This window comes from Choloepus didactylus, chromosome 18, assembly GCF_015220235.1.
Source record: "Choloepus didactylus isolate mChoDid1 chromosome 18, mChoDid1.pri, whole genome shotgun sequence".
Lineage (NCBI taxonomy): Eukaryota > Metazoa > Chordata > Mammalia > Pilosa > Megalonychidae > Choloepus > Choloepus didactylus.
The window spans coordinates 24,706,452-24,721,592 of NC_051324.1; the positions used below are offsets into that span (position 1 = coordinate 24,706,452).

Consider the following 15,141-nt stretch of genomic DNA (forward strand, 5'->3'; position numbering starts at 1 on the left):
TCTCAAATAGAATTTTTGAACATAGCCTTTTGATAAATTGAGGATGGTTGTACTGAGTTTATTTATGAATATTTTGAGATACTGTACACTTCTGGTTCTGTTTTTATGATTTTAATTCCCTACTTCCCTCTCAACAATTTTTCCTGATTAAGGTTATTTAGTAGCTTTAATAACATGTAATTTAAAACATTTTAAGATGGTTTTATAATATGTAATTTGTCTGTCTGTTAATGTGTTATTTTATAGGTTATTTTGATTAAATAGTCATAGAAAATGGCATACTGCCTTGTACAAAAGGATATCAGAGGAGCAGTGGGGATGGAGTCATCATTCAGGGCCAACAGAGAGAGGACAAACAGAAAAATGGGAATGGGTGGCTTGAGAAGTGACTTTGTTCATTTGTTTGTTTTACATTTTCCTGCCAAGTGCTTTTCAAGATGATGTTGCCCACCTTAGATTATCCTGCACAGATCTACTTTTAAGGATATGATGGATCCATGTAGAATAATCTTAAATGCCAATTTAATTCTCTTCTCTTTTTTCCCTTTGCAGCATTGCTATGGCAACAAAAGAAAATATGACTTCACAGAGAGGAATGTTAAAGTCAATTCAGAGCAGAATGAACACTTTGGCCAGTATCCTTTTTGAAAGTTTGAAATCTTTGTTTTCAAGGTGGGGAGGGGGCAGTGTGCACTTTTTTTTTTTTTTTTTTTTTTTTTTTTGGCAGTTTGCAATCATCAACAGCAGTAGAAGCCATAAATAACATTATATAATAGGAACATACCCTGTTGCACTCCTTTGTGTAAGTTCATGCCATTTAGTACCATTTCTAAAAGATTGTAAACCAGAGGTTTAATACTATGTTATACACTAGTAGATTTAGAAAAAATTTTAAATATGAACTTTAAATCATTCACAAAGTTATTTTACATTTTAAAAGCTCTTGAATCCATGTATATACAGTATGCATTAGTTTTACCTCAATATCATAAGTGATGTTTTTTTCTCCAGTTTGGAGAATAAGTCATAGCAGAAGCCTGGAAGGGTGGAAGGGAAAGGAAGGAGACAGCCGTATAAATAGATGAGTTGTAACTGCTAATAGAATGTTTTCACTGTGACATATGATGTACAAGCTGAATTCTAGGATATATTCTTTGCTTGTTTGCTGTGACTTTGACCTTTTTAATTCCTGAGTTTCCCAATTTAAATTAGAGTAAAATACTTCCAAGAAACCCATTGGTGAATTGGACTCAGAGAAGTGGCTTGGCCTAGAGCCATAGCAAGTAAATAGCAAATTGGATGTTCAGATTTTATGTCCTCTTTACTCTTTCCATGAAGTCATGTTGTCTTTCTTAAACTATGAACTAGGTTACCAGCAACAGCAAAAGCTACTTAGTGATTATGAAAGCGTTTATATTTAGCAGAAACTCTGAAATAGAGATGGTGAAAATGGGTAGCTGGATCATTTAAAGCAATGATTGAAACATTTCCCAATTTTCTGTTAGAATTTGTCACCACCCCTCTTTGTGCCCTCTCATCTTCTCTACCTGTTTACCCCCTACCAGACCGTAAATCCTCTTAGGGTAAAGCAGTATCCCAGAGCCTAGCATAGTGCCCGGTACAAATCAGCCACTTGAAAATTTTAGTCATTCAAAAGAATGTGTTAAAAAAAAAACTCAAACAAAATGTGTTTGAGTTAGGGCTCCATAGAGAGGTGGTAGTCTCTATTCAGACAAACAAAGGGGGAAAAGGAGGGAATCAATTTGTTTATAAACTGTAAAACCCAGAGGTAGAATCTGGCTTAAGGCATGGCTTGATTCAAGGCCTCAGATTTTATCAAGAATCTGCCTTTCCCCTCTCTTGCCTACCCCATCTCTTACCTCTGCTTTCCTGTGAGTTGTCCACATTCTCAGGTGAGCTTTCTCCTCATGGCAGTAGAGATGGCTGAAGAGTCACCTTCTGCCAGCCCAGAAATCCTCATGGAAAAAGGGTATCTTTTCTAACAGAAGGGGCAAAAGTCCCAAAGAGGATTATGGTTGTCATATTCCTAACCCAGTCTTAGTGGCCAATACTGAGTTTGTATGTACACCTGAGGTTAGCTCCACCCTATTACATGGATAGAACTAAGTTATTACAGAAGGGGGAAAGGTGGTTTCCTAAAAGTAAAATGGACAAAACTATGTTCACTATAGACAGGGTTTCCTAGTGCCAAAAATTTATATCCCACTAGAGGAATTTGTTTATCCTTCTTTTACTAAGCAAGAAATGATTAAATATTTGTTCTGTTTGAGATTTTTACTTTATAAAAGTTTTGCCCATTATTTCAACAAATATTTCTACATTTTTAAAACTGCTTCTGCAAACTGTTGTGTTTAAATTTTCACTCATTAATTTATTCAAAAAACACATTAATGTCTGTGAATTGTAAGGCTGTATTCCAGACAGAGAGGAAAATTCAGTATTAAAAGAAGACACTGTCAGTTCTAATCATATAATATATAGACTCTATAAGTACACAAATAAATACAGTCCTTGGTGAGTGTCATTTTGTTAAAAGAAAATGCAACAAGGTTTCAAAGGGAATGGGGATTATTCTAGCTCTTCTGGTATCCTAGGCGGTTTTGTCATCATCATCATCATATTATTATTACTGTTATTAACAAAGAGGATGCACCTGCAGGCATATTCTCAGAAACTGTTGCCAGAAATACAGAGCAGTATAGGAGGCACAGGCTTGTGCACTGGTATACAGCGGTCAAACAAGTAAGAGTATGAAGATATTATGAAATATTAAGTCAAACACAGTTGTGACTGCTATAAAACCCCTAAAATTGAGAATTTCCTATCTTTCCTTTTTTATGTTCCTCCAAATAAGATAGCCAGAGCAGTTTAACCCATTTTCCTACCACAGCCTGCCTACTGCTGCAAAATAACACACAAATTTTAAATAACTCACAAGCAGTCAACTATACGGTCCCTAGAGTTGGTATTCACCAATTGCCTGAATCCAAGGGGAATTATCACTCTGTGAAAGAGAAGATCAGATATTTCTTTAAAACCTTTCAGGCAAAACTCCTGTCTCCTGAAGTGTGGGGGCATGAGGGGAGCTAGGGAAACAAAAGGGCAAGAAATGGACTAGGGTGGTGGTGGGAGTGGCTGGTTGTGCCTGTGCCTCCCAGCCCCACAGGGTCCCTCTGTCCTTGGCTGCACTGGCTCCCATCATGGCCTAAAGTCCGGCAGTCACACTCAATATATTAACTGTCATAATTATTTTCTTTTCCCTCTGTTTTAATTTGTTTTTATTATTTGTTCTTATTTCTGTTCCATATCCAAGACTAGAAGACTTGAATTTGTTTGGGATCTTGAGCAGTAGGGCAAGCTCATTTTTGGCCATGTGTGTTTGCTAAAGCCTCATGCAGTGAAATTTTCTTTCCCTCTGTTTCTTGTCACTTTATTGTTTTTGGACTCCACTGATCTCTATTTTTGTGACTTCTGTGGCTTCTCCCTCTATAGAGACTTCTTCCACATATGACCTTAATAAAGATTTTCCAAAGATCGTTTTCCTGCTGTGAACAGCCTGATACAGCGGATCAACCTTAGGAAGCGGCGAGACTCACTTATCCTGGGTGGTGTTATTGGTGTCTGTACTATTCTATTGCTGCTCTATGCTTTCCATTGATGGTACATCTCCAGGGACTCTTGACAACCACCACTTTCACGCCCTGATCTGGAATAAGGAAAAGAGGGAGGGAGAAGTTGATTGTCCTGATGATTAAACCTGACCAGCAAGATTAATTCAAGACTGATAGTGATGGACTTTGCAATATGGTCAAGTTGAGCTGAAGCCACAGATTTTCTGTGCTATCTTTTCTAACACACATTTCTCCCTGTTTTTGATTTTAAAAAAACGTTTTCAGTTATTTTTGTCTCCCTAGGAGGTAAGTAAACCAATCAGACACAGAGATTCTGTGCTTCAGAGATAGTGTGGAAACCCGATGACAAGCCAGGTCTCACAGCTGGATTCTCCAGAACACCGGGTTTCTTTGTATCCAAAGGCTATTATTCTTTCAGCCACCAGATTGGGCTGTAAATAAAAGTAGCTCTTGTCCTTTTATTTCCCACTTGAAATAAGAAATGGCAAGAAATTACAAACCAGTTCTTGATAGTCTGTGCTATAGATTTCTACTCCATGTCCCCAGTTCTTTTGGTATTCCAGGAAGATTCCATTTTTCTCAGATTCTTTGAGATGCTGACACATCAACCTCAGCATGGCTGAAGTAGTCTGTAAACAGAAGACAAATGCTGCAATAAAAAGCTTTTTTTTCTTTTGTTTTCTTTTTATTGTGAACACACTGGGGTTAACTATATCACTGGAAAAGCATCAAGAATGATGGATTTTTTTTTAAGGAGACAGTCATTTTCATTTTTTTATTTCTTCCATTGGATTAATATATGCTACTACAAAAAAATGAGATGTCAGTTCTACCATGTCAAAAGAAACTAATAGCCAGTGTCTGTCAATGCCCCCAAACTATTCCTCATCAAGTTGAGATTAACACTAATACTGAGTGAGGAGACTGCTCAATTTTCAAAGAGATCTATTCGACAAGCCAGCTGTAAAAAGACATTGAGGGGTTGCCATCCAAATAATTCCATTTGTAAATTCTCCACAATTAATGAGCAAAAGTTTGAGAACTGCCTGATGTTCTAGGAATTCTGTGTTCTGTGAAAACCTGTTCATTCCAAACCTGTTAAGCTTTTCCAAACATCCAGAGAATGGTTTCACTGCTGAAGGTACTTGTGACAGACTGTTTCCATCTGTACCTATCTCTCTTAACTGTCCCCGAACAGTGACAAAATTTTAAATGGACGCCAGAGTTCTTTTCAAGTTTAACCATTTTCTCAGTTTCTGTGAATTCATTATGTCTTGTCTAACTGAACTACCACAAATAGTTTGAAGACTTCAACAGCTGTACTTCTCACCAAGAAAGAAGGTTGCTCTTCACCATGGGATTTACTATGGTATTTAGAATTTAGGTTTCCAACTGCCACAGGGAATAAAAGGATATTAGCATGTAGTTTTTTTTTTTAACTACATCATGCTGTGTGAATACTGTTGTTCAGATGAACTTGATATACAGGCTGATGGGTAGGCTGACACCCAGTGATACAGAGACTGCAGAGGTTTTTCATTCTGGCGTCAAAAGTTTTACTACATTCTGGGTAGGAAGGGCATTTTATATATTTTTTTTAATTATGGGGTTTATTTTTCTAAATATGGGTTGATTGATCAACTAGTTGCTTGGGGATGCCCTTAAAAGAAAGTTAAGTTTTTTCAGTGTGAACCTTAAAGGATCAGGGAGTTAAGTTCATTTATTAAATTCTCTGTTGGGAGAACAAAACTTCTCTTTCCTGACACTTTATTATCTTTGATTTTTCAAAGGGCCTTGATCGGTGGTTGTGCCTCAGCTAGAATTTATAGGACTTTAGGTTGCTATATATTTGGCATTTATAAAATCTGAAGTATCACAAATAAAATTATTTATTTAATTATACTGCCAGTCTTTTTTACTGGTCTGATTATTTGGTGCATTCATTAAAGCTGATTGTATGAAAGTAAAATGAGGACACGAGCTGATCTATCTTGCTGCAACTAAGCAAACAATTTTGATGGCTGATGAGCCTTTCCATTAGGGCTATATGAAGTAATAGAATTTTGTTGGTTATTTTCTTTATGGAAATAAAGAAACCAGTTCTTCCAAGGAAGTTGAAAAGGCTTGGTATAGATGTTCTGACAAACCCCTCAGTGCTGTAGCACATAATGAGGTGTCCCTGGGCCAAATGTGGATGGACAGGGCTCTTCCTTACCTCTTGTGGCTTTTGCAGAAAGAAACCCCGAAGCAAGAGAATGGACGTGTGCCATTCACTGCGCGGGGCTCATTTTGCATACCGTGATAGCTGATTTGAACTCTCCTTCAGTTTCATGCCATTTGACGTATTTTTTTATTAACCATCTTCATCTTCTCCCCTTTATTGCTGTCCTCCATACAGACCAGTTGCTAGGCTCAGGGGCCAACAGTAAATTACTTGTTTATACAGTCAGAACCAGGAGAACAGAAGGAATTTTCTATTCCTGGTCCCAAGTAAATGTTACCTCTTAAAATTATTCTCCCTTAGTGATTGTCTTATACAGTGAATCTTTCCTTTCTTTTTAGTAACCGCTCAAAACTTTGTATTTCACTGGCTAATATGAAAAACCATGGCAACAAAAAGGACAGAAAATTCCAAAAGGTGTATTTCTGAGATTTTGTCTTAATGTGTACTGATTACCTTGCCTTAGTAAAGATGTTTGATCTGTTAGTCAAATGCAAGCCCAGATATCCATCCTGGCAATCTCCACATTCTTTTTATTATTATTAATGATCCTGAAGGATTCCCATTATTCTCCCCTTTGTATCAAAATTCACTTTTACAGAATGGCTTTTTCTATACCTCCCAGAACTCAGATCAGGGACGGGAGTAAAACCCTGAGAATGGAGACAGATGGTGAGAGAGCACATCATGAGGGCACATTTTGTACCTGAAACCAGGTAATTACCTTAGTCTTCCCTACTGGATGCTGAATACATCTGATCTGAATAGGAAAATGTACTTACTGAGCCTTTTGATGCAAATCAATTAATGACTTTTAGGCTGTAGGAAATTGAGTCGTTGGACTTGCATTCCCACCATTAACTTTCTATTTCACTTTTAATCTCAACCTGATGAAAATGCCTTTAAAGAACTGGACTACCCTTTTTGGTTTCTAATCCCTCATGTTTACTCCTTAGCCTGATATGATTTTGGGGAACTGATAGACTGTGTTTTCTAATATGAAATACTAAGTTGTTGGGGATAAATGGCCATGAACTTTGTGTCAAATGTAACTAAAGAACAAATGGGTTCCACTACTCAGAAAATTACAGTGATGGGTTCCAGTCTCCCTTTGGGTTAGGGGTTGTTTATCCTGGTCTCCAAAAAGATGCAGCTTTTCTTAATGGTCTTGATAAACTACTCTTGTTATTCCTTTATAGACCAACATACCCTTAGTTTTTATAGGGGAAAAGAAAATGACAGGAACAACTGAATTTTAAGGATGTGAGCATTAAGGATAGGAAGTGGAGACAAAACTGAGCCATGTTCTGAGGGATCTTTCTCCTTTTCTTTATGCTTTAAATTTCACTTTAGTAGCGAAGTATTTGCATCCGTTTCCATCCAGTTAATTCTAAGGGAGGAAAATCAATTCCAATCTCACTTTACCATGATGGAGGATGTTTCCTCATGAAAAATGCCAATACAGATTTTTAAAAATCTATTCTTTTCCAAATGCACTTTCTAATTTTTTGCTTTTAAAATAGCTTCTTGGAACCAATTTTATTGTATTTGTACTTAATTTTTGTTCTCATCTAATGTGCATTTTCTGACTGTATAGAAGAAGCTTTGTTAAGTAATTTAATAAATTAGAAATCTAAATCATTGTGCCTGTGATTGTTTATGTTACGATATTGGGACACTAATCAGTGAGGCAATTTGGGAATAGTGATTCTGATGATATCTTTGATGTTGATAAGTATTCTCATGATCTCTTAAAACCCAGAGTGAAACACTACAGTACAGGTGCTGAAAAGCTGTCATCTGTTATTTAAAAACCATCATATAAATATTCCACTAATATTTTAGCTGAGAAATAAAATAGAACCTCTTATCAACTTGAAACTTCAGGAGGAATGATGAGAATATAAAATTGTAGAATTTAGCAAGGACAACAGGTTCTCACCCTCCCTAAATAACAACCCTTTATCCTATAGATCAGAACTTAGTATCCCATCCCACCAGATTCTGGAAATACTTCATTCTCCATTACCTCTTCGATTGTTCTTATTTACCTTTTAAAAAAAAATAACATAGTTGAGATATAATTCACACACCATAAAATTCACCCTTTTAAAGTTTACTGGTGGTTTCTAGTATTTTCACAGAGTTGTGCAACCATCACTACACTCTAGTTTCAAAACATTTTCATCATCCCCAAAGAAAGCCTGTACCGAGTAGCAGTTGCTCCCTATTCCCCTCTTCATCCTTTTATCTGACCACACTGTCCTCCGTTTCTCAGCTGCCCCAGCTTTTCCTCCCCTCCACTCATGTGGCTTCCGAAGTATCACCTCTCTTGATGATCCTGACCTTTTTTTTGGCTACTTAATATGTGCCCAGCCCTGTAAGTGTGCACAACTTTGTGAAGTAGGTTTCCCATTTACAGATAAGGAAACAGCCCAGAGAGATTAAGTAATTTGCTCAAAATCACAGAGTAAATGGGAAAGCAAGGACTTTAATCTTGAGGGCTCTTTGAAGCCAAATCTTTTGCTAGTTCCACAACAAAATATTTTAACTCATGCTGTATGATTAGGTGAGAAATTAAAACCACTGATACTGCTTTTATTTTAAAGGTGATATGTTTAGAAACTAAAGTCTTGTAGCTTGATTATTTTCAAGGATATGCTAACTAATAGGCAAGTTTTGTTTTTTTTTTATGACTTGTAAGTTTTGTTTTTTTGTTTTTTTTAATTGAGATTGTTCACATACCATACAATTATCCAAAGATGGCAAAGTGTACAATCAGTTGCCCCGGTACCATCATACAATTGTGCATCCATCACCACAATTTTTTTTTTCAATTTTTAGAACATTTTCATTACTCCAGAAAAGAAATAAAGACAAAAAAAGGAAACTCAAATCTTCCCATACCCCTAACCACCACCCCTCCATTGTAGACTCATAGGATTGGTATAGAACATTTGTTACTGTTGATAGAACGTTAAAATACTACCAACTGTAGTATATAGTTTGCAATGGGTATATTTTTTCCCTATATGCCCCTCTATTATTAACTTCTATTTATAGAGTCATACATTTGTTCTGGTTCATGAAAGAGATTTCTAATATTTGTACAGTTAATCGTGAACATTGCCCACCACAAGGTTCACTGTTTTATACATTCCCATCTTTTAACCTCCAGCTTTCCTTCTGGTGACATATGTGACTCTGAGCTTCCCCTTTCCACCCCATTCACACACCATTCAGCACTGTTAGTTATTCTCACAACGTGCTACCATCACTTCTGTTCATTTCCCAACATTTAAGTTCAACCTAGTTGGACATTCTGCTCATAATAAGAAACCGCTCCCCATTCTTTAGTCTCATTCTATATCCTGGTAACTTATGTTTCATGTCTATGAGTTTACATATTGTAATTAGTTCATATCAGTGAGACCCTGCGATATTTGCTTTTATGTGTCTGTCTTATTTCACTCAATATAGTGCCCTCAAGTTTTCTTCATCAACCCATTTCTTTTACAACGGTTTTGTTCACACACCATACATTCTGTCCTAAGTAAACAATCAGTGGTTCCCTGTATAGTCACATATTTATGTATTCAGCACCATCGCCACTATCTATATAAGGATATCTCCATTTCTTCCACAAAGCAGGAGGAAGAGTCAAAGAAGGTAGAGAGAAAAAAGAAAAAGAAAAAGAGAGAGAGAAAAAAAAAAAAATGACAGCTAAGAAGCACCAGAAGGAAAAACAGCATTAAACTAAAGTAGAATACAGAGTCAGACAACATTACCAATGCTGGGAGTCCCATACCCTCCCTTATGCCCCCCTCTTACATGCATTTAGCTTTGGTATATTGCCTTTGTTACATTAAAGGAAGCATAATACAGTGATTCTGTTAATTATAGTTTCTAGTTTGCATTGATTATATTTTTCCCCAAATACCTCCCTATTTTTAACACCTTGCAAGGTTGATGTTCATTTGTTCTCCCTCATGAAAAAACATATTTGTACATTTTATCACAATTGTTGAGCACTCTAGGTTTCATCAAGTTATACAGTCAGTCTTTATCTTTCCTCTTTCCTTCTGGTGTCCCACGTGCTCCTAACCTCCCTCTTTCAACCATATTCATAGTCATCTTCATTCAGTGTACTTACATTGCTGTGCTACCATCACCCAAAACTGTGTTCCAAACCTCTCACTCATGTCTTTTCCTATCTGTCTATAGTGCTCCCTTTAGTATTTCCAGTAGAGCAGGTATCTTGTTCATAAACTGTCTCATTGTCTGTCAGAAAATATTTTAAGCTCTCCCTTATATTTGAAGGACAGTTTTGCCGGATATGGGATTCTTGGTTAGCGGTTTTTCTCTTTCAGTATCTTAAATATATCACACCACTCCCTTCTTGCCTCATGGTTTCTACTGAGAAATCTGCACATAGTCTTATCAAGTTTCCTTTGTAGGTGATGAATCACTTTTCTCTTGCTGCTTTCAGGATTCTCTCTGTGTCTTTGATGTTTGATAATCTGATTATTAAGTGTCTTGGCATAGGTCTATTCAGATCTATTCTGTTTGGGGTATGCTGCGCTTCTTGGATCTGTAATTTTATGTCTTTCATAAGAGATGGGAAATGTTCATTGATTATTTCCTCTATTGTTGCTTCTGCCCCTTTTCCTTTCTCTTCTCCTTCTGGGACACCCATATCACATACATTCATGAGCTTCATGTTGTCATTCATTTCCCTGAGTCGTTGCTTATATTTTTGCATTCTTTTCCCTATCTGTTCTTTTGTGTGTAGGATTTCAGGTATCTTGTTCTCCAGTTCCTGAGTGTTTTCTTCTGCCTCTTGAGATCTGCTGTTGTATGTCTCCATTGTGTCTTTCATCTCTTGTATTGTGCCTTTCATTTCCATAGATTCTGCCAGTTTTTTCAAACTTGATTTCTACCTAATATACTCCCACTGTTTTCTTTATAGCCTTCATCTCCTTTGCCATATCTTCCCTAAACTTGTTGAACTGATGTAGCATTAGTTGTTTCAATTCCTGTATCTCAGTAGAAGTGTAAGTTTGTTCCTTTGACTGGGCCATAACTTCATTTTTCTTAGTGTTGGTTGTAGTTTTCTGTTGACTAGGCATCTGGTTTCCTTGGTTACCCCAATCAGGTTTTCCCAGACCAGAACAGGCTCAGGTCCCAGAAGGAGGAAATATTCAATATCTGTTTTCCCTGAGGGTGTGTCTTATAAGGTGGACACACTGTGCTAGGCCTCAAGCCACTGTGTTTTTCCTAACCTTCCCAGCAGGTGGCTCCTGTCAGCCTCTAGCTCCTGACTTGTGTAAGTAGGTGTGGCCTGTGGCTGTTTTCTCCCAGGCTCTGGGGTCTGGTTCTGAATGGAAGACAGGTAGTAAAGCTGGGCACCACTTCTTTCCTCTTAGGGAAGATACTCCCCCACCTAGGGAGATTTCATTTACATTTAAATAGGTTCTCTGTTTCTCTGACTCTGATATCTCCACCTTTGTCTGGGTAAGAGTGCTGCAAGATGAAAATGGCTGAGGCATTCTCCACTGCAGAGCACTGTGAGCTGAAAATGACTGAGGCTTTCTCCACTGAGCTGCTCTGGTTGAGAGAGAGAAAAAGGGACAGAAAGTTCCCTTTCAGGGTCAGTCCACGGCCCCGTTTTACCCGTCAGCCAGAGATAGCCCCCTGTCCTCTGGGTTCCCCCTCCCAAGATAGAGAAGTTCCCTCGCTCTTTAAGGTGAGTCGTCATTAAAAGCTTCTGTCTGCTTGTTGGGGATTTGCAGCTTGCATTGATCAGTCCACGTTTGCCAATTAAAACCTCAGTTGGAGCTGGACTTAGGTACATTCACTTGTTAAGAGAATGCTGCTGTCTATCACACTGAGGCTTTGCCGTTCAGGCTGCTGTGGGGGAAGGCAGCTCCCAGCTCAGATCTGCAGTTTCTACTCACAGATTCCATGCTGCGATCTCAAGCATTCCTCCCAGTTCAGGTTGATGCAGTCATGGTCATCCCCCAGCAGTGATTCCAGATCATTTACTAGTTGTTCCTGGTTGTTTATTAGTTGCTCCGGGGAGGACTAACTAACTTCCACTCCTCTCAGCCGCCATCTTCTTCCCTACTAGGCAACTTTTAACACAGAGGACTTGCTTGTTAATAATTATTACTTTACAAGGACTAAAGCATTAATGTCACAAAAAGTGTTTTTTAAGTGACTTAAATTTGGATTGCCATTTACGCCATACTCCCTGCCCACCTCCTCAAAACTTCTAGTTTAGAACCTAGGAGTTCTTCCTAGAGAGTGCAGAGGCCAAAGCTGGCAAAGCAAATCACCACAGATCCTCAATTAGTGGTGCCCAAACAAAGGCACTCGTGCATTTCCCTTCAAAGTGGAATGACTTTGACAGGCTGCCAAATCTGAACTAGGCTTTCCTTGTAGAAAAATCTGAAGCTGTACCCCAATAAACACTTGTCTGATATAATAGATGCCTAGAAGTAAGTAAAAAGGTGGCTGGAGAATCTCACTCATGCCAGAGAGCTGTTGGCTATCAGAACATTTTTCTCTTGTTTTTTCTAAAGCAAAACACTGGAGAAAAAAAAAAAAAAACAAGTAATCTTCCTTCAGAAGACAGGATTTGAATGGCTGAGTTAGAACAGACAAGGATACTTTTTAACCTAATGGGCTTCAGCTCAGTTTGGCTTGGCTAGGATTTCCCACCTCAGCAAAGCTGCGCAGCCTGCAAAGCTCTTTCCTGTTACTAACCTTCTGAAAATACTTAAAAGCTAAGAAGATTGGATGCTGGAAATTCTCTGACTTGCTGCTTAAAGGAATCCCAGAGATCACTTGACTAGATTCTCCTCACTTTCCTAAAGTTATGTTTCCTTTAAAATTGATTTTATTGTTAAACTAACCAATAATGATCCTTTACAGAGAAATGTAAATAGCATCCTCATTCATCAGTTTGATAATTTTCTTAAATGTTATAAACGTTATCTCAGGTCCCTTCTTTCACCCTAACCCAGTTGTGAGAGTATAGCTTTAATCTGGAGACTGGAGAGTCATAGATATATGTATACAGATATGTGTGTGTGTGTGTGTGTGTGTGTGTGTGTGTGTATCTGCCTTTTATTAATCAAACACATTTCCATTTCTGAGCTTGGTTATTGTGCATGTTTTTGTATTTCCCTTTTGCTGTTAATATTGTTGACTTTCATGTCTCATTGCTGTGTATAATAGTCCTTTCCTTTCTCATTTGCTTTTTCTGATCTAATATGGACCTTTAATAGTGGCCAACATGACTTTTTATTGTTGTTGTTGTTGTTAAAACTGTAACCATTCATTATCCCTCACAGTTTGTGAAGTTCAGGAATTCAGATGTGGTGCAGTTGGATGGGTGGTTCTGGCTCAGGGTTTTTCATGAGGTTGCAGTGAGATGTCAGCTGGGACCACAGTCATCTGAAGGCTTGATTGGGGTTGGAGAATCCACTTGTAAGGTGGCTCACTCACACGGCTGGCAAGTTGGTGCTGGCTGGTTGGGTTTTCTCTATGTGAACCTCTCAACAGAGGGCCCTCGTAACATGGCAGCTGGCTCCCCCCAAACAGGCCATGCAAGAGCCAAGGTGGAAGCTGCACTGCATTTAATAAGCTGACCCTAGAAGTAGCACACGTTGCTTCTGCCGTATTCTATTGGCCACACAGACCATTCATTCACATTCTGATGCGGAGGGCCTTGGTTTGGGTTCCTGAGACAGGTACTTGCTTGAGGTAGTTTATTTGGGTGTTGATCTTTTTCTTGTTTGGTTGGGTAGTTTCCCTAAGGTACTGGTTGGCTTGCCTTCATCCTCAGTAGTGTAAAAGTTATCTTTTAAGTGTGTTATCCTGACCTGTGGTATTCAGTTTCCCTTCCCACTATTACTTGAAAGTTCTCTTGAAATATAAAACTGCTAGGAAGCAGTCACTTTCTCTTAACTGGTATTTACTTTTAGATATTTTCAAACATCCGATCTTTTACTTATGAAATCACAGCTTGAGGGGTGCAGGCAAATACAGTTTATAGCTACTTTTAACATAGTGCCAAAAAGTATGGTTTAAACATAATCATTTCTCCCAAAATGACAAGTTATCATTAAAGAAATATGGCACTTAATTCGTGGTACAATTCTATTTTCATGAATAATTAGCTGAGGATATGGCACTTTGTGTTTTTCACCCTGGAATAGGTCCTCAGTTCTCTCCGTGTGCCGCATTGCATGTCCCACAAGCTGGGGCCCCCACTGTCCATTACCTGAGTGCATGTAGCAGCTTGCCTCTGAGCTGGGGGCCCTGCCTCTCATCTAACCCCTCTCAACTCCACCCTGAATATAGCTTTATGTTCCTAAATAACTTCCAACCTGTCGTTACGCTGTTCCAAAATATCCGACAGCTCCCTATTGTCTGTGGCGTTGTGTTGTTGTGAATTAACCCATGAAATGTATGCTCAGCACTTTCTTCCTACACACACACACACACACACACACACACACACACACACACATAAAATCCTATTCACTTAGGTAGTGTTCTCCTTTTACAGATAAGGAAACAAGCCCAAGAGATATGTAAATTTGCTCCAAGTCACAAAGTACCCTTTGCCTAACTGAAGTTTCCTTGTCCCTTGTGAACTATAATCAGCATCGCCTCCTGGTGCAGGGAAAGAACATGGCTTGGAGTTAGAATTCCTACCTTCTGGCAGTGGATCTGACACTTTCAAGCCATGGACAAGTCACTAAACCACTCTGAGTTCAACTTTCTCATCTGTAAAATGGACTTAAGCAGCTTTATGCAGTTGTAGAGATCAAATCAAATAAAAAATAATGGTACAGAATTCCTCAGAAGGTTATGAGAAGCACTAGGGCCAAGGGAAGTTATTTTCCATGAGACTACAAGTCCCTGAAGAGTCAGGACAGTGTTCTGTTCATCTTTGTATCAAGTGTTTGAACTTTATACAGAAACTGTCACACTGCTCTTCTAAATTCAATTAAATCTGACTCAGAACCCACATCCTATTGGGCTACTTGGTCATTACTGAATCTCCTTTTCTTTGCCTCTTGGATTGTGCCAAGCTCCCAAGAGTCTGTCACAGTCCAGCACGTTTGAGCAAGCTCTCTAAGCCTCATGACCCCAGCTCAGTGCCTGAGCCCATGTGGCCCCTTGAAGCCGCCAGCTCCTCTGCTTTGATGCCACTCTTGGGCAAAGGGGTCTTTGCCTAGGAGCCACTAGGCC

At 38.6% G+C, this 15,141-nt stretch overlaps 1 protein-coding gene across 2 annotated transcripts in view; it reads left to right on the plus strand.

Annotated features, from left to right (window-relative positions):
- GOSR1 (golgi SNAP receptor complex member 1) overlaps positions 1-7,515 on the plus strand; it is a 77,309-nt gene extending 69,794 nt beyond the window's left edge. For both annotated transcript variants that reach the window (XM_037808936.1, XM_037808937.1), the window contains exons 8-9: positions 553-635; positions 3,555-7,515. In XM_037808936.1, the coding sequence (XP_037664864.1) occupies positions 553-635; positions 3,555-3,679 (208 nt within the window). In that variant the 3' untranslated portion in view covers positions 3,680-7,515. The remainder of the gene's footprint in view (positions 1-552; positions 636-3,554) is intronic.
- The last annotated feature ends 7,626 nt before the right edge of the window (positions 7,516-15,141 follow it).